General features: G+C 42.8%; 1 protein-coding gene across 3 annotated transcripts; it reads right to left on the reverse strand.

The window, feature by feature from the left end:
- Window positions 1–255: 255 nt before the first annotated feature.
- Window positions 256–17,059, reverse strand: LOC129832341 (FXYD domain-containing ion transport regulator 6-like). Of its 3 annotated transcripts, none has more exons than XM_055896341.1 (8): window positions 16,489–17,059; window positions 6,425–6,478; window positions 4,528–4,551; window positions 4,330–4,371; window positions 4,137–4,211; window positions 3,992–4,034; window positions 3,824–3,873; window positions 256–3,605 (listed from the first exon to the last, which is right to left on the reverse strand). In XM_055896341.1, the coding sequence occupies exons 2-8, from the start codon at window positions 6,471–6,473 to the stop codon at window positions 3,562–3,564; spliced, it is 327 nt and encodes a 108-aa protein (XP_055752316.1). In that variant the 5' UTR covers window positions 6,474–6,478; window positions 16,489–17,059; the 3' UTR covers window positions 256–3,561. The 3 variants fall into 3 exon arrangements, with proteins under 3 accessions (XP_055752316.1, XP_055752315.1, XP_055752317.1); XM_055896340.1 differs by having other exon boundaries at window positions 4,119–4,211; XM_055896342.1 differs by lacking the exon at window positions 4,528–4,551 and having other exon boundaries at window positions 4,119–4,211; window positions 16,489–17,056.
- Between the last annotated feature and the right edge of the window lie 2,519 nt (window positions 17,060–19,578).

The following is a 19,578-nucleotide window of genomic DNA, read 5'->3' on the forward strand; positions in this document are numbered from 1 at the left end:
ATGCACGCCATTTTGTACCCTACTTTTGAAGTAGCACTCACACAACCTTGGTTGACTTTGAGTTAGACATTGGCAGGTTTATTGCATTGTCATTGTGTTGTAGTTCTTGGTAGTGTGACTTTGTCGCTTACCACAATTATGACCAGAATCACAGGTGAGCAGTGGTTGGTGGCTATTTGTCTCCAAATAAGTCAACTATACATGTGAACCATAACATTACAACTCAAACTGTATAAGTAAACAAATAGGTGAAGGTTGTTGGCGATAGACTCTTTATTTCGATGTTAAAAGCACAAAATACAGCTATACAATACAACCTCATGCACAGAGTGAACAGAGTTAGTTACTTATGGTCGTGACAGTGTGTTTTTTTTGGGATTGTATCAATGACACTCTGCACAAGACTACGTGCATCTGACCGCGTGACCATACGCTTTACCTGATGTCTGATACAGAGCAAATGATCTTTTCCTTTGATTTCCTTCACCTAATTTGGCGGCTAAAACTATGACTCTGGCACACTTAGTATCCACACACACTCTCAGTCACACGTAGGCCCGCTCTCTCATTAACTAAACGCATCATACAATACAAAACAGAGAGACACCATTGGTTGAGACTGATTTTGCAATCGGCTACCGTAACTTCTCAACTAAACAATAAGAGGGACACAGATTTGCGGCACTGGTGTGGGTGTGGGAACCGTCCAATCATAGCCTGCCTCTGAGGGCGGTATCGCCCGGCTCGGCCAATGACAGAAGAGGACACTAGATTGGACCGTTGTCTAGGACAAGGCAGTGATATAGCTGATGTATGAGCTCACTTCACTACAGTGACTACTGTTGGTGAGCTCCTATTTAACTCTGATGCATTCTTGTGCTTGGTCAGCAAACTGTGGCAGTTTGATTCTCGTGTGTAAGGCGCAACACAGCCAAATACACACAACCTCTCAGACACACATGCAAACCACCCAAACTCATGTACCCACACAGGCACACATATATTGACATATATATAGCTAGAACTGTATACTGTGTATAGGGTATTTATACTAGTATATAATGCTTGTACACTACAGTTCAAAAGTTTTGGGTCACTTAGAAATGTCCTTGTTTTTTAAAATTAAAGCCCATTTTTTTGTCCATTAAAATAACATCAAATTCATCAGAAATACAGTGTAGACATTGTTAATGTTGTAAATGACTACTGTAGCTGGAAACGGCTGATTTTTAACGAAATATCTACGTAGACCAACAGGGGCACATTATCAGCAACCATCACTCCTGTGTTCCAATGGCATGTTGTGTTAGCTAATCCAAGTTGATCATTTTAAAAGGCTAAATGATCATTAGAAAACCCTTTTGCAATTATGTTAGCACAGCTGAAAACTGTTAAAAGTTAAAACTGGTCTTCTTTAGACTAGTTGAGTATCTGGAGAATCAGCATTTGTGGGTTCAATTACAGACTCAAAATGGCCAGAAACAGTGTCTAGTTTGAGAAACAGACGTCTCACTGGCAGCTTTATTAAATAGTACCCACAAAACACCTGTCTCAACGTCAACAGTGAAAAGACGACTCCAGGATGCTGGCTTTCTAGGCAGAGTTCTTCTGTCCAGTGTCTGTGTTCTATTGTCCATCTTAATCTTTTCTTTTTATTGGCCAGTCTGAGATTTGGCTTTTTCTTTGCAACTCTGCTTAGAAGACCAGCATCCCGGAGTCGCCTCTTCACTGTTGACGTTGAGACAGGTGTTTTGTGGGTACTATTTAATATAGCTGCCAGTTGAGGACTTGTGAGGCGTCCGTTTCTCAAACTAGACACTAATGTACTTGTCCTCTTGCTCAGTTGTGCACCGGGGCATCCCACACCTCTTTCTATTCTGGTTAGAGCCAGTTTGTGCTGTTCTGTAACGGGAGTAGTACACCGCGTTGTATAAGATCTTCAGTTTCTTGGCAATTTCTCACATTGAATAGTCTTCATTTCTCAGAACAAGAATAGACTGACAAGTTTCAGAAGAAAGTTATTTTTTTCTGGACATTTTGAGCCTGTAATCGAACCCACAAATGCTGAAGCTCCATATACTCAACTAGGTTAAAGAAGGCCAGTTGTATTGCTTCTTTAAAATTAGCACAACAGTTTTCAGCTGTGCTAACAATTTCAAAAGGGTTTTCTAATGATCAATTAGCCTTTTAAAATGATCAACTTGGATGAGCTAACACAACGTGCCATTGGAACACAGGAGGGATGGTTGCTGATAATGGGCCTCTGCACTCCTATGTAGATATTCAATAAAAAATGTGCAGTTTGCAGCTACAATAGTCATTCACAACATTAACAATGTCTACACTGTATTTCTGATCAATTTGATGTTATTTTAATGGACATAAAATGCACTTTTCTATAAAATACAAGGACATTTCTAAGTGACCCCAAACTTTTGAACGGTAGTGTATATATTGTATATCATCTACCACGTGAAAAACGTCATTAAGGACAATTGTTACAAGAGTGAAAGTGATAATAACAGCTCAGAAAAATATAGCAAACAGTAACCTCTAAAACCTAAAGACGATAGAAACACAGAATATAAGCTAAACACAAACAAGAACAACATTTCTTGACACATCTCTAATTATTAAGAACTGTGGTAAAGGCGATCTGCAAAAAGGTGTCACTGGCTAAGACAACAAACTGGAGACCGACTGTCGCAGAAAGGCACAGGTACACACGAGATCACTGAGACACGTACACGGGCACAGAGCACAGAACAATAGGTTAGAGGTTTATTTACATCTGCATTATCCCCCCACCCACCTCTACACTCTCCTACCCCTTGTCCTGTGGTCGCACAGTCTTCCTGTTGCATCATCTTCATTCTTCTGCATCATCTTTGTCATCGTCAGCATCATCATTGTGTTGGTCCTTAGGAAGTGGTTCACAGTGGTGTAAAGTACTTAAGTAAAAATACTTTAAAGTACCACTTAAGTACTTTACTATTTATATTTTTGACAACTTTTACAGCGAAAGAAAATAATGTATTTTTTACTCCATACATTTTCCCTGACACCCAAAAGTACTCGTTACATTTTGAATGCTGAACAGAACAGTAAAATTGTCCAATTCTCACACTTATCAAGAGAACATCCCTGGTCATCCCTACTGCCTCTGATCTGGCGGACTCACTAAACACAAATGCTTTGTTTGTAAATTACGTCTGAGTGTTGGAGTGTACCCATGACTATCCGTAAAATTAAAAAAATTAAAATAAATTGTGCCGTCTGGTTTGCCTAATATAAGGAATTTGAAATGATTTATACTTTTGATATATTTTTGAAATTACATTTACTTTTGATACTTAAGTATATTTAAAATCAAATACTTTTGGACTTTTACTCAAGTAGTATTTTACTGGGTGACTTTCACTTTTACTTGAGTCATTTTCTATTAAGGTATCTTTACATTTACTCAAGTATGACAATTGTGTACTTTTTCCACCACTGGTGGTTCAGTGGCAGATATGGTTGTACGTCAGTCAGGTGGGGAGGCAGTCTGGTTGGGCCTTCTCAGTTCTCAGCCTTAGCTTCAGGCTCTGGCTCCGGCTCCTTAGCTGTGGTTGAACAGAAGAGGGGGAATCAAGGAAACTCGTATGACTTCATGAAAAGTCATCGAGTTTGGGGGAGTCATTTCAAATTGGCCGAAACATAGGGCGAACCTAGGCATCGACTACGAAGAATCACTCCCAATGGTTGAACACAACTATGGATTGGTGTCAAGGTTGTTCGAGGGGGTGTGTGAGGGGTGAGTGGGTAGTGACAAGGCTCTCACCTTTGGACACGATCAGGGTCTCTGCCGTCGCCTCTTCGTCTCCAGGGGCCCTGCGATAGAACCAAGAGGACAGACATTGGTTGTCATGGTGACCACAGATGGAGAACACAGCCCCATAACAACAGAGCAGAAATGTAATCGACCAATCAGGCACAATTGCTGACTTACTTGAGCTTCTTCTCCTGATTGGGACAGCAGCGACATTTTCGGCCTAGAACGGACAACAAATCCTGATCATGATCTTAAAATCAACAATCAAAGTGCCAATAAGTATGTGTGGCGTAGTTAGACTTACTGAAGTATGAAGACTTACTGAGGATGAGGAGGATGCCCAGCGCGAAGAGTACCACACCAAAGACCAGTCCACAGATCCGCAGGCTATGATAGTCTACACAGGCACAGAGAGAGGAGGGCCGTCTACTTAAGAAAGTCTTCTTTCATGGCTATTGGAACATTGTCAGTTGACGGGGAAGAGCATCAAGACCCACTAACAGGGGTCTACTTACCATAGACAAACGGGTCCACCTCTTTCTTCTCCTTTTCACCATCTGAAAATACAGGCACGGAGAAAGGCAAGGAAATGAGATACTAGCCATATAGAACATCTAGCGATCGTAGCAGTTTTCAATGCTGTACATACCTAGCAGTATAATGGGGCTGGGGTTAACATGGCTAAACACATTGATTACACACAGGTTACTCACCCTCGGCACATAGGTCTGCGACTGCTGAGAGAGAGAGCGAGAGAGAGAGAGAGAGAGAGAGAGAGAGAGGTGGTCGTAGGTAGTCTTTACGGGCTCTTATTTGAACTACAGCACGATGTCACATCCAGAGCTTGGATAGGGATCTTGGCAGGTTACAGTATTCACATCCAGAGTTTGGATAGGGATCTTGGCAGGTTACAGTATTCACATCCAGAGCTTGGATAGGGATCTTGGCAGGTTACAGTATTCACATCCAGAGCTTGGATAGGGATCTTGGCAGGTTACAGTATTCACATCCAGAGCTTGGATAGGGATCTTGGCAGGCTACAGTATTCACATCCAGAGTTTGGATAGGGATCTTGACAGGTTACGGTATTCACATCCAGAGTTTGGATAGGGATCTTGACAGGTTACAGTATTCACATCCAGAGTTTGGATAGGGATCTTGACAGGTTACGGTATTCACATCCAGAGTTTGGATAGGGATCTTGGCAGGTTACAGTATTCACATCCAGAGCTTGGATAGGGATCTTGACAGGTTACGGTATTCACATCCAGAGTTTGGATAGGGATCTTGACAGGTTACGGTATTCACATCCAGAGCTTGGATAGGGATCTTGACAGGTTACAGTATTCACATCCAGAGTTTGGATAGGGATCTTGACAGGTTACGGTATTCACATCCAGAGCTTGGATAGGGATCTTGACAGGTTACGGTATTCACATCCAGAGCTTGGATAGGGATCTTGACAGGTTACGGTATTCACATCCAGAGTTTGGATAGGGATCTTGACAGGTTACAGTATTCACATCCAGAGCTTGGATAGGGATCTTGACAGGTTACGGTATTCACATCCGGTTGTGCAATGGCACTGGCCTTGTGGATGATTTGTTGAATGGGCTACCTCAGTTACCTCCCCGTCCTCCTCCTCCTCCCCTACTCTATTCTTCCAACCCCCGCTCCCTGTGTCAATTCATTTCCTAAATTCCCCATCAGCAAACACTGTCCGGCCCGGTGCACAAACCCCAGACTTTCTATCTGCTCCACAACCCCATTGTGTTTGTGTGTGCACTCTACTCAGCATGTATACGCATATCAACAGACAGAGAGTCACACTGAATGGGGAGCGAGTGCATGAAAACAAGGAATTATAGTGGGAGGGAGTTTAATGGAGGAAAATGTACATCTGGAGATGGAGAAAGGGAAGAGGGAAAAGGAGAGATGTATAGTCTGGAGACGGAGACGAGAGACAAAAGAAGAAAGGAGGAAAGAAAGAGAAACCAGAACAGACGGTGTGAACAAAACACAGATGAAAGAATGGAGAGGATACAGAGAGAAGAAAGGAGGGCAGGAAAAGAGCGTGGGAAAGAACGTGAACTGAAGACAGGTGGGAAAACGCCAAAGCAATAGAATGTGGAAGGTTCGTCTGATTGACAGACAAGCGAGAGTCTGGATAACACCAGATGACATGGATGGCTCAGTTGCTCTCTCCAGTGATGTACTGAACGTATGACTTCACACTTAGAACCTTAATGGCACAATAATGTGTGTGTGTGTGTGTGTGTGTGTGTGTGTGTGTGTGTGTGTGTGTGTGTGTGTGTGTGTGTGTGTGTGTGTGTGTGTGTGTGTGTGTGTCATGGCCTAAATATACTTGGGACACACAGTATAGTACATTATACTTGGGATATACAGTATAGTACATTATACTTGGGATATACATATCAACACACAGACACACTGTACTACGCATGCAAAGGAAGCAAGCCTCAGGCTCTAGAACAAGTCAGTCCATCAATGTTCAGTCAAAACCCCATGCCTGCCATGTAATGCCACGGCCCTCCCCTGTGTCTCCTGCCTCCCTGTGGATAGAGCGGTAGTGGTGGAGGGGGCACTTACCAGCCACATACACCAGGAGCGAAAAGAGGAAGAACAGAACAGTTTCCATGGTAACTGCAGAAAGAGAGAGAAAGAGAAAGAAATAGAGCGAGAGAGAACTGTGTTAGTTGGATACATGCCACGCACATAAACACCAAGACACACATGCTCACACAGACACATATGTACGGTTGGAAAGCGGCCCTCACATCACCCTTGTATTGAACCAACCTGTTGTGTAACCCCACTAAACTTTATTCTTATTGCATAACATTAAATGAAACATACACTGGTAGATAGATAATGATACTAAATCAGGCAGCTGTGAGCCCCAATGCCTGCAGACGGATTGGCAAGTGTGTCATTTTCAGTTACATTCTCAAACCAGTACTACACAGACATCTTGGTGGGAATAGAAGCTAGATGTAAGAGTTGCCAAGCTGCCGGAGTTATTAGAGTAATGGGTTGAAGATGAGCCCACTACAGACAGATGGTTACAATACCACAGTAGATTACTTGGATTCAGGCTTTTTATGGAAAGAAACTTGCCTTCCAGGCAAAGAAATGACACCAATCCCTCCATTGTTTCCCCTCTCCTCTCTTTTCCCGTCTCCCTATCCATCTACGTTCTCCATGTTCTGTGCCCCACTTCCCATGGAGCATATCCTTTATTGATACCACCATGAAGATTGCGTGGGAGAGAACACGTTCGGCTAAACAGGACCCAAGCCATTAGCATAGCATCACAGTCCAGATGCTGCTTGTGCAGTGTTCACCTCCAAACTCCCTTAAAGACCTTGCCCTTGAAACAGCTTTAAGGGGCGAGCCCAGCCCCATGGTCACAGGTTGACGTTTTTGGGGGTTGAGTCATGTTCTGGACGCAGGTAATTTCCTCAATGATAGGGCACTTAGTAATTGGGTAACAAATGGTCTAATGAACTGGTGGAGAGTGGCTTCAGAGCTCACATTGTTGTCATGTTGAATCCAGGCAATTATTCACAGATCTACACGTTTTGCATATTTGTCATTTTGAATCCAGGCAATTATTCACAGATCTACACGTTTCGCATATTTGTCATTCATGGCATTAAGAGCATCGCTTGCAAAAGCCAAACTGACTTCTCAGTATAGTACAGTAAGTCTCTACACACAGTTACGTGGATTCATATTAGTCCGTAAACCGGCTGCATGTTTTACCTGGTTGCATGTTATCACTATTCTACCCGGTTACAGTATGTGTGCTTTATATGCCTGCTGTTGTCTATATCCAGACAGGTTCTGGGTTATGACTGGGACCATAGCACTCAGTCACCACGGAGCAGACATTAGTGGGTTGTTATGTCTGGGTCTGTGATGTTGCGTCTACTCCCGCCACCCTCCCTAGCTGCACTAAATAGGACAATGTTGCATTCATGATCCACACATTCAGTCAGTCACCACCCATCCCGGCCCTCTAACCCTGGGCTACTCATAAGCAGGAGATACACAGGCAGGGAGGACGTCTACCGAGTGGATGAGAACGTGTGGTGAAGGATAATAGACATCCACAGATGTGGCAAAAAAGGTCTTCTCCGAGAGGGGGGACGGGTTCATCTGTGTGGTGATTGAGGCTTAACAGCTGCTACAACCTCAACACCGTCAAGCTCCGTTGTGACTTTTGACCGTGAACTTTAAACCCTCTCACTGTTCAACACAGCATTCCTATCCTCTTCCTATTCAATCATCACATCCTGTCCTTTTTACCCATCTGATTTTTACCCATCTTTTTACCCACTTTCTTTTTAAAAATGTGAAATGTCAGAATAATAGTAGAGAGAATTATTTATTTCAGCTTTCATTTCTGTCATCCCATTCCCAGTGGGTCAGAAGTTAACATACACTCAATTAGTATTTGGTAGCATTGCCTTTAAATTGTTTAACTTGGGTCAAACATTTCAGGTAGCCTTCCACAAGCTCCCACAATAAATTGGGTGAAATTTGGCCCATTCCTCCTGACAGAGCTGGTGTAACTAAGTCAGGTTTGTAGGCCTCCTTGCTCGCACACGTTTTCAGTTCTGCCCACAACTTTTCTATAGGATTGAGGTCAAGGCTTTGTGATGGCCACTCCAATACCTTGACTTTGTTGTTCTTAAGCCATTTTGCCACAACTTTGAAAGTATACTTGGGGTCATTGTCCATTTCGAAGACCTGACTAATGTCTTGAGATGTTGCTTCAATATATCCACATAATTTCCCTTCTTCGTGATGCCATCTATTTTGTGATGTGCACCAGTCCCTCCTGCAGCAAAACACTCCCACAACATGATGCTGCCAACCTGTGCTTCATGGTTGGGATGGTGTTCTTCGGCTTGTAAGCCTCCCCCTTTTCCCTCCAAACATAACGATGGACATTATGGCCAAACAGTTCTATTTTTGTTTCATCAGACCAGAGGACATTTCTCCAAAAAGTACGATCTTTGTCCCCATGTGCAGTTGCAAACCATAGTCTGGCTTTTTTATGGCGGTTTTGGAGCAGTGGCTTCTTCCTTGCTGAATGGCCTTTCAGGTTATGTCGATATAGGACTCGTTTTACTGTGGATATAGATACCTTTGTACCTGTTTCTTCCAGCATCTTCACAAGGTCCTTTGCTGTTGTTCTGGGATAGATTTGCACTTTTCTCACCAAAGTACGTTCATCTCTAGGAGATATAACGCGTCTCCTTCCTGAGCGGTATGACGGCTGTGTGGTCCCATGGTGTTTATGCTTGCGTACTATTGTTTGTACAGATGAACATGGTACCTTCAGGCATTTGGAAATTGCTCCTAAGGACAAACCAGGCTTGTGGAGGCCTACAATTTTTTTTTCTGAGGTCTTGGCGGCTTTCCTTTGATTTTCCCATGATGTCAAGCAAAGAGGCACTGAGTTTGAAGGTAGGCCTTGAAATGCATCCACAGGTACACCTCCAATTGACTCAAATGATGTCAATTAGCCCACCAGAAGCTTCTAAAGCCATGACATCATGTTCTGGAATTTTCCAAGCTGTTTAAAGGCACAGTCAACTTAGTGTATGTAAACTTCTGACCCACTGGAATTGTGATACAGTGAATTTTAAGTGAAATAATCTGTCTGCAAACATTTGTTGGAAAAATGACTTGTATCATGTACAAAGTAGATGTCCTAACCGACTTGCCAAAACTATAGTTTGTTAGCAAGAAATGTGTGGAGTGGTTGAAAAACGAGTTTCAATGACTCCAACCTAAGTGTATGTAAACTTCCGATTTCAACTATGTATGCATGCATGCATGCATGCATGCATGCATGCATGCATGCATGTATGTATGTATGTATGTATGTATGTATGTATGTATGTATGCATGTATGTATGTATGTATGTATGTATGTATGTATGTATGTATGTATGCATGTATGTATGCATAGAGAGACATAGAGGACCCCACTTACACATAGCTACCTTGCTAATGGTACTAATAGCGCGTTAACATAGTGAAGGTAAAGGCTACGTGACACCTTGGATGACCTCTAGGGGGATTAGGTACCCTTTTCAAAGCTCCATACTTCTACTACTAGTCTACACTATAGACACAATAAAAACACAGGACTGAGGAGCACCGTACAGGCTATTAGTCCACCCAGCACAAAGGATTTACATTCAAAACACATTTGAACCTTTTCAACAAGCTGAAAAGGAGGGATAGGAAAAGGATGACAGTGAATGGGGCGAGGCAGGAAGCTGAGGCATGATAGCAAATACAAGCCACTGAGGTCCATTCAGTAGTGTTTACCTCAGAGTAGAATTTTAGAGCTCTGCAATTTGGCCTAAAAATCATATCTCCATTTTTTTATGGGCGATTCACGATCTACACTGTACCTCTGAATAAACGTTGTTGCACAATTCAAGGTCAAATGCGCAGTATTTCAAACAGTCAGCAATAATCTAATGAATTAAAGGGCTTTTGAAATTATACTTCGGCCACATTTTCCAGAACCAACTTTCATTGATTCTCCTGTTTTAGTAGTTGCTCTGCGCGCAATTTGAAGAGGTGAGGCGTACGGTTAGAAAGGTTCACGTCTCCTTTATCACAGTAAAATAATGTCTCCACGTGTTCCGGTGTCCGTGTGACCGATTCTGTTGGAACAAACCTCCAATGCAAATAGCGAGTTGAAACCACTTGTCAGAGAGGAAGAAGTGATCTCTCATCTTTGTTTTTTTGTGAGTGACAAGGGGAGGGACTCGGTGTGTGTGTGTGTGTGTGTGTGTCTGGACATAGGAAGGTGCACACAGCACAGAAGGAGCGATGGAGACGACGTAAGAACAAGCGGACATAAACGCTCATGAAAACAAAACAAATGTAAAAATGTGATTCTTGCGATACGGGCATTTGCAATTGCACTACAACATACATTCTAATGAATTGAATTAGTTCTATATATCGCCTAGCCCTAACTGACAGTGAGGAATGACCTGCTGTCAACTGTCTAACAATCAGGACCAGAGGGCAAGAAAAACACGTCAATAGTCTGAAATTCCACCCAGTGGGAAAGTGCAATTCAACCAGTTCTACGTCTGAGATCAGAGGTTGACAATTTGGAATCCCGTGGGAAAGCTGTTGTTTGGGTGTGGCACCGCCAGCCAGGCCAGTGCTAGTGACACAGACACTCAAGTTCACCTCCCTTGCTAGAATTGAGAAGTGCCACCCGATTCACTGGCCTCTATGCCTCTCCTTAACCCACTTTTGTCACTCCATTGTTTGTATGTGTCACGTTTCAGTCCCATGGTGCTGCCATCACCTCGCTTTGTCTGAGCTAGAAGGGGGAAGGGTAGAGCAGAGGGGGAAGGGCAGGCAGAAACTGAGGCAGAAGCAGCGGCATCCTGGGATGACGTCGGTGTAGACATCTACAGAAGCAACAAACCCAGGGAGGGAGCTATGACTCGAGCCCAAGACCATGAATGATGAATTATGCATATGGAAGAAGACATCGAAATTAACATCATAGTGGAAATGCTGTCGTGTGTTGTGACCCATTGTTTATCTTCCTTCTCTATGTGAGTGTGAATCTTTTCACACCTGAACGCTCACGCCTTTGTTTGCGAGTGTCTAGGCCATGATCAAACCTGCACTCTTAGAAAAAATGGTTCCAAAAGGGTTCCATGTAGAACACGTTTTGGTTCCAGGGTTCTACATGGAGCTCAAACTGTTAAGGGTTGTACATGGAACTCAAAAGGGTTCTCCATGGAACCAAAAGGGTTCTCCATGGAACCAAAAGGGTTCTACCTGGTACCAAAAAGGTTTCTTCAAAGGGTACTCCTATGGGGACAGCTAAAGAACCCTTTAGGTCCTAGATGGCACTTTTTTTCCCTAAGAGTTTAGAGTGTATGGTTGTGGGAAATTATATTTGGGAGCATTGTGATCTAACTGCTGGAGCTTGGTTTCTCTCTGGATCTTACCCATTATTGTTATTTCTATGTCAATTTGACACTGATCGCTATCTCCCTGGGACACCCAGACTCATGTAAAAGCTCCCATATCTGCAGTGGCAAGAAAAAGTATGTGAACCCTCTGGAATTACCTGGATTTCTGCATAAATTGGTCGTCAAATTTGATCTGATCTTCATCTAAGTCACAACAGTAGACAAACACAGTGCGCTTAAACTAATAACACACAAATTATTGTATTTTTCTTGTCTATATTGAATACATCATTTAAACACTCACAGTGTAGGTTGGAAAAAGTATGTGAACCCCTAGGCTAATGACTTCTCCAGAAGCTAATTGGAGTTAGGAGTCAGCTAACCCGGAGTACAACCATTGAGACGAGATTGGAGATGTTGGTTAGAGCTGCCTTGCCCTATAAAAAACACTCACAAAATTTGAGTTTGCTATTCACAAGAAGCATTGCCTGATGTGAACCATGCCTCGAACAAAAGAGATCTCAGAAGACCTAACATTAAGAATTGTTGACTTGCATAAAGCTGGAAAGGGTTACAAAAGTATCTCTAAAAGCCTTGATGTTCATCAGTCCACGGTAAGACAAACTGTCTATAAATGGAGAAAGTTCAGCACTGTTGCTACTCTCCCTAGGAGTGGCCGTCCTGCAAAGATGACTGCAAGAGCACAGCACAGAAAGCTCAATGAGGTTAAGAAGAATCCTAGTGTCAGCTAAAGACTTACAGAAATCCCTGGAACATGCTAACAACTCTGTTGACGAGAGTACAATACGTAAAACACTAAACAAGAATGGTGTTCATGGAAGGACACCACGTAAGAAGCCACTGCTGTCCAAAAAAAACATTACTGTACGTCTGAAGTTTGCAAAAGTGCACCTGGATGTTCCACAGCGCTACTGGCAAAATATTCCGTGTACAAATGAAACTACAGTTGAGTTGTTTGGAAGCAACACACAACTCTATGTGTGGAAAAAAAGTCACAGCACACCAACATCCTCATCCCAACTGTAAACTATGGTGGAGGGAGCATCATGGTTTGGGGCTTCTTTGCTGCCTCAGGGCATGGACAGCTTACTATCATTAACAGAAAAATGAATTCCCAAGTTTATCAAGACATTTTGCAGGAGAACGTTAGGCTATCTGTCCGCCAATTGAAGCTCAACAGAAGTTGGGTGATGCAACAGGACAACGACCCAAAACACAGAAGTAAATCAACAACAGAATGGCTTCAACAGAAGAAAATACGCCTTCTGTAGTGGCCCAGTCAGAGTCCTGACCTCAACCTGATTGAGATGCTGTGGCATGACCTCAAGAGAACAGTTCACACCAGACATCCCAAGAATATTGCTGAACTGAAACAGTTTTGTAAAGAGGAATGGTTCAAAATTCCCCCTGACTGTTGTGCAAGTCTGATTCCCAACTACAGAAAGCATTTGGTTGAGGTTATTGCTGCCAACGGAGGGTCAACCAGTTATTCAATCCAAGGGTTCACATAATTTCCCCACCTTGCACTGTGAATGTTTACACGGGGTGTTCAATAAAGACATGAAAAAGTACAATTGTTATTAGTTAAGCAGACTGTGTTGGTCTGCTGTTGTGACCTAGATGAAGATCAGATTGAATTTTATGACCGATTTATGCAGAAATCCAGGTATTTCCAAAGGGTTCAAATACTTGTTCTTGCCACTGTGGGTGTTTGGGAGGTAGGTCAGGCATTTGAAGAGTGCAGAATGATTATCTATTTACCCCATCTCACTGACAAAACAGCTGCTCTTACCCGAGACAAACCTCTCTATTACTGACAATGTGATTTTAGAGTACCTCTCTGCTGATGAAAGATGCATGTAGCTGTGAAATTAAAGGAAACACCAACATAAAGTGCCTAAATAGGGTGTTGGGCCACCAGAACCTGACAGAACAGCTTCAATGCACCTTGGCATAGATTCTACAAGTGTCTGGAACTCTATTGGAGGGATGTGACACCTTTCTTCCACGAGAAATTCTATCATTTGGTGTTTTGTCTCATATATCGTTTACATCGTTTTTTCATGCTCATCAAACCATTCAGGGACATTGTCATCCTATGGAGAGGAGACATAGCCATAATCATCCTGGAACAGATGGCTAGAAATGGTTCACCAGAATGGCTGTGTATTTATTGCTGTCTACCTTGCCCTTCTAACGGGTTGAGTGGACCTAAACCATGCCAGGAAAAAGCAACCTACACCATAACAGAGCTTCCAGAAATCTCATTTACTACGTGTTTCCTTTATTTTGGTGGTTACCTGTAGCGCTCCACAATGCCGCTGCCTCTGATTAGCTCTCAGGTGTGCGTGCATGTGCGTGCGTGCCTCATCTGTCGCTTTACTACAACTCGCTCATTCTCATTATGTGATCCAGACGTGTTATAATACAACCCAAATAGAACAGGCAAATGATGAATTAGCACAAAATACAGGGCATCAAGATCCTTCTGGAGCAAGACCCCATGGCTTATGGCTTAGCATCTTTGCCATCACCGTGATTGTAAATCTCCATGACAACAAGACATTGGACGTGGCTACTGCCATGGCGCAGGGGTATTGCTACGGCAACTGTTTCCATCAGGTGACTACTATTCGAGGTACCAAATACTCTTGGTGAGGGATGTGTGCCGAGTGGAGGGAGGTGGGCTCGAGATGGTATTGTCATGAAAAACTTTAGTATGTGAGAAGAGAAGAAAGGGGTGGGGACACAGTGATGAGATTCAAACGTTAATTAATGCGTGTTCACGCTCAACATAAGCCTTTATACAACAGGGTCGTTCCACTAGAAAAGTGCATTTTCATATTTTCAGTAGAAATTGTGCGACAATATTTAATTTAAAAAAACGTATATTAAGTACCTTGTAATTAATATAGACCACATGGAAAATTCTATGAATCAGATTTTTATTATGATTTTTTCTTTTGCTTAAGTGACAAAATTCAGCATTTTGACATGCCCCTCGGTGCACCCTCTTGACTTCTAGGAAGATTTTAACCCACGTAACTCCAAAATTTCTCCAAGTTTTCCCCCTCATTGTAAAGCCCTAGTTATTTTTGTTGCTTGGACAAAGTCATATCTAAGATGATTTACTTCATGTGATTAGTGATTCATCCAATCTCATCACATATCTGTCCCTTATTTTAAGGTAAACCCTGCTACATGAACTGAACTCGTTTTAATAAGGTGAAACTATTTTTTTTTTTTTTTTAAATATGCATATCTAAAAATCAAATCATAGTGATAAGGCAGGTGGGCTGGTTCTACTCCTTTTGGCCATTTCGGGTATTTTGTGGTGGAAAACTGAGCGGGTCGACCATAATACATTAACCCTGTTACCCAGAAAGACCGGCTAAAAATGAACATCTTTTTGTGAAGCTTGCATTCAACTGCCGCTCCCTGTTGCACACAACAAGCTTCAATTCCCCCTGTCACAGGGGGATATATGGCTTATTTAAGATTAAATCATCAACCCTGTTACTTTATTTGGCACTAAATAGGCACTTACTGTAGTCATTTTTCAATTTAACCTCTTGAGATGCTAAAACGTTTTTTTTTTTTTTACATTAAATCGAACATGTGTTGTTTATGAATGTTAAAATAAGGTGAAATAAAAACATGTTGGGACTAAATTACACTACCCAAAAGGTAATCATTTGCTGGAACGACCCAACAGCTCATGACAACCAAATGAACGAACACAAGTGCCTCCGTTTAATTATTGCAGGCTACCTACCACATATCCATCATCCACAGATAAGCTTTTTTCGCGCTCCCAGACCACTGCCCAAAATGGAGACTGGGAGGTACAATCACTCCCGAATAATTGTATCAGTTTTTATATTATAACATTGCCTATAGTGTGTCTCTGGTGTTACCTACATTACGACATAGCCGTAGTTTGCATAACTGTGCATGAGTGTGTTTTATAATTTGCAAAGGCGAGGTAGTCTAGCTAGCTCATCATGGACACCGTGCCTGGCGCGAGCTCCGCGAGTCTGCCACTTTCACCGATCCTAACCTGTTGCTTTACCACTAGACTTGCCAGTATTGTGGACAGGGGAGTATTCAGGCGCTTCAAATAATTCGTTCTACATACCATTTAGACCTATTTGGCCTAGGACTAATTATACAAACTGTTGAATGTTGTGTGTCTGCTCTGCACGAGACGACTTGGCTGAACTAACATCATACACTGCCACTGTGAAAAGGACACACCCTCGCGGCATTAGAATCGATTGCATACAAAAACAAGTCGAGACCTTTATAGCTTAGGCCTATTTGGGGAAAAAAGCTCTTACAGACGTTATTTTTGCAAAATAAAATGCAATGAGTGAATATATATATATTTTATATCCATCATGCAACTTATATTATGCATGCATAGGCCTATACACATTGAGACAAGTTCTCAATACATTATTCACATCAATATTTCAGGAAATTAAATGTTGCCTATATTATTTAGCCAATACACCCCACTCATTTGACCAGATACCAGATTCCAAATATTTAGCTCCAACTAGGCAGACAATAACACGCTGTAGATATGAGAACGCACACGCCCCTTTTGAATTATGTCGAAAAACAAACATGCCCAATTTATCTTCTTACCTCTTTCTATTATCTTGACGTTGAGATACAAGTTGATTGACCCCAATCCAATCCACGACACGGATCAGCTTCTTCTCGCAAAGCGTAATTATTGTTTCAATTTGTATAATTTGTGCCTTCTCACTGTTCAATTGCAGTCCCACGAAGGATCTTGATCGTGTCGCGCTCTTAGAATGTAAAAATAGTTTGCCAATATCTTTGTTGGAGAATCTCAATGTTTCTTCTGTTCTTATTGATTACAAAAGGTCTCTTGATGTCTGTCTGTCTCTCTCTCACTCTCTCTACCTCACACACCAGCCCAGCCTCACACGAATTGATTGTGAGACTGTGTTGCGCACACACGACCCCCTGTTGATGTTCGTGAGCATCTAGCCATCTACCCGTAGCTTTCCGCGCGTCTTCCCGTCCGTTGAATCGGGCACCCAACCAGTTACAAATATACACTGAATGTGTTTTTGATGTAAACTACAATGTAGTCTGTGGTAAACCATCAGTATTGGGAGACTGGAGAGAGAGAGATTGGCATTAGGGAGCAGTCGAAATGTACACAATTGTTACCTGGAGGAAAAATGGGGGAGGGTCATGATTTTTCAATTTCCGTCAGTGGGAGGTTTTAGTCTTTTTTTTATTTAGTCCGGGGAGAGTTATGCAATTTGAAATCAATGAAATGTCATATTGCTCATGTTTGAGAAGACAGAAAGAAAGAGAGAGAGATTTACATTAGGGAGCAGTCACAATGTCAGAGGGAGACTTTAGTATTTTTTTTTATTTAGTCCAGGGGAGGGTCATGTGATTTGTAATTGATCAAATGTTGTATTGCTCAGGGTTTGAGAACTAGTTGCTTATTATAGTATCTCGATGAGTACCCGATGATGACCCTCGTCCCTGTTTCTCTGCTGGGCGTGTAATATCAAGTGCGCCTAGTGTGGTCTCAATGAAATGATCCATAGCCTATACTATAGGCTATGCGAAGAGCATGCTCGGTGAAGCACAGGGCCAAGTTATATTTCTAAGAAAATGTACTTCCTGCGTTTTTGCGCTCTTGGAATGGTGTATACAAACACAAGTGTAAAGGAATGAATAAGAATATGTACATAAAGAGTCATGAATGAGCGATGGCCGAACGGCATAGGCAAGATGCAGTAGATGGTATAGAGTACAGTATATACATATGAGATGAGTAATGTAGGGTATGTAAACATTATATAAAGTGGCATTGTTTAAAGTGGCTAGTGATACATTTATTACATACATTTTTCATTATTAAAGTGGCTAGAGATGAGTCAGTATGTTGGCAGCAGCCACTCAAAGTTAGTGATGGCTGTTTAACAGTCTGATGGCCTTGAGATAGAAGCTGTTTTTCAGTCTCTCGGTCCCCGCTTTGATGCACCTGTACTGACCTCGCCTTCTGGATGATAGCGGGGTGAACAGGCTGTGGCTCGGGTGGTTGTTGTCCTTGATGATCTTTTTGGCCTTCCTGTGACATCGGGTGGTGTAGGTGTCCTGGAGGGCAGGTAGTTTGCCCCCGGTGATGCGTTGTGCAGACATCACTACCCTCTGGAGAGCCTTACGGTTGTGGGCGGAGCAGTTGCTGTACTAGGCGGTGATACAGCCCGACAGGATGCTCTCGATTGTGTATCTGTAAAAGTTTGAGTAGTTTTGGTGATAAGCCGAATTTCTTCCGCCTTCTGAGGTTGAAGAGGCGCTGCTGCGCCTTCACCACGCTGTCTGCGTGGGTGGACCATTTCAGTTTGTCCGTAATGTGTACGCCGAGAAACTTAAAACTTTCCACCTTCTCCACTACTGTCCCGTCAATGTGGATAGGGGGCTGCACCCTCTGCTGTTTCCTGAAGTCCACGATCATCTCCTTTGTTTTGTTGACATTGAGTGTGAGGTTATTTTCCTGACACCACACTCCGAGGGCCCTCACCTCCTCCCTGAAGGCCGTCTCGTCGTTGTTGGTAATCAAGCCTACCACTGTAGTGTCGTCTGCAAACTTGATGATTGAGTTGGAGGCGTGCATGGCCACGCAGTCATGGGTGAACAGGGAGTACAGGAGAGGGCTGAGAACGCACCCTTGTGGGGCCCCAGTGTTGAGGATCAGCGGGGTGGAGATGTTGTTTCCTACCCTCACCCCATGGGGGCGGCCCGTCAGGAAGTTCAGGACCCAGTTGCACTGGGCGGGGTCGAGACCCAGGGTCTCAAACTTTCTGACGAGTTTGGAGGGTACTATGGTGTTAAATGCTGAGCTGTAGTCGATGAACAGCATTCTTACATAGGTATTCCTCTTGACCAGATAGGTTAGGGCAGTATGATTGCGATTGCGTCGTCTGTGGACCTATTGGGACGGTAAGCAAATTGGAGTGGGTCTAGGGTGTCAGGTAGGGTGGAGGTGATATGGTCCTTGACTAGTCTCTCAAAGCACTTCATGATGACGGAAGTGAGTGCTACGGGGCGATAGTAATTTAGATAAGTTACCTTAGCTTTCTTGGGAACAGAAACAATGGTGGCCCTCTTGAAGCATGTGGGAACAGCAGACTGGGATAAGGATTGATTGAATTTGTCCGTAAACACACCATCTGCGCATGCTCTGAGGACGCGGCTGGGGATGCCGTCTGGGCCGGCAGCCTTGCGAGGGTTAACCTGTTTGGGCTGCAAGCCCTAAGTCGGGATCAATATGACAACAGCCACTTCAAGTGCAGGGCGCGAAATTCAAAATCTATTTTTTAAAAATATTTAACTTTCACACATTAACAAGTCCAATACAGTATTTGAAAGATAAACATCTTGTCAATCCAGCCAACATGTCCGATTTTTTAAATGTTTTACAGAGAAAACACCACATATATTTATGTTAGCTCACCACCAAATTAAAAAGAGAACAGACATTTTTCACAGCACAAGTAGGATGCAAGTAGCATGCACAAGCCAACCTAACTAACCTAGAACCAACCTAAATAACCTAGAAAAAACTACCTCAGATGACAGTCCTATAACATGTTACACAATAAATCTATGTTTTGTTCAAAAAATTTGCATATTTTAGCTATAAATCAGTTTTACATTACTGCTCCCATCATAGCTACAGTC

The sequence above is a fragment of the Salvelinus fontinalis genome, chromosome 33 (genome assembly GCF_029448725.1).
Source record: "Salvelinus fontinalis isolate EN_2023a chromosome 33, ASM2944872v1, whole genome shotgun sequence".
Classification (NCBI taxonomy): Eukaryota; Metazoa; Chordata; class Actinopteri; order Salmoniformes; family Salmonidae; genus Salvelinus; species Salvelinus fontinalis.

Excerpts from the sequence above, each read along its gene's own strand:
- LOC129832341 (XM_055896340.1), bottom strand. The coding sequence starts at position 6,473 with ATGGAAACTGTTCTGTTCTTCCTCTTTTCGCTCCTGGTGTATGTGGCT. Across the intron at positions 4,552-6,424 it reads GCTCCTGGTGTATGTGGCTG|CAGTCGCAGACCTATGTGCC; the intron begins GTAAGTGCCCCC and ends TCTCTCTCTCAG. Across the intron at positions 4,035-4,118 it reads CAGTAAGTCTTCATACTTCA|GCCGAAAATGTCGCTGCTGT; the intron begins GTAAGTCTAACT and ends TGTCCGTTCTAG.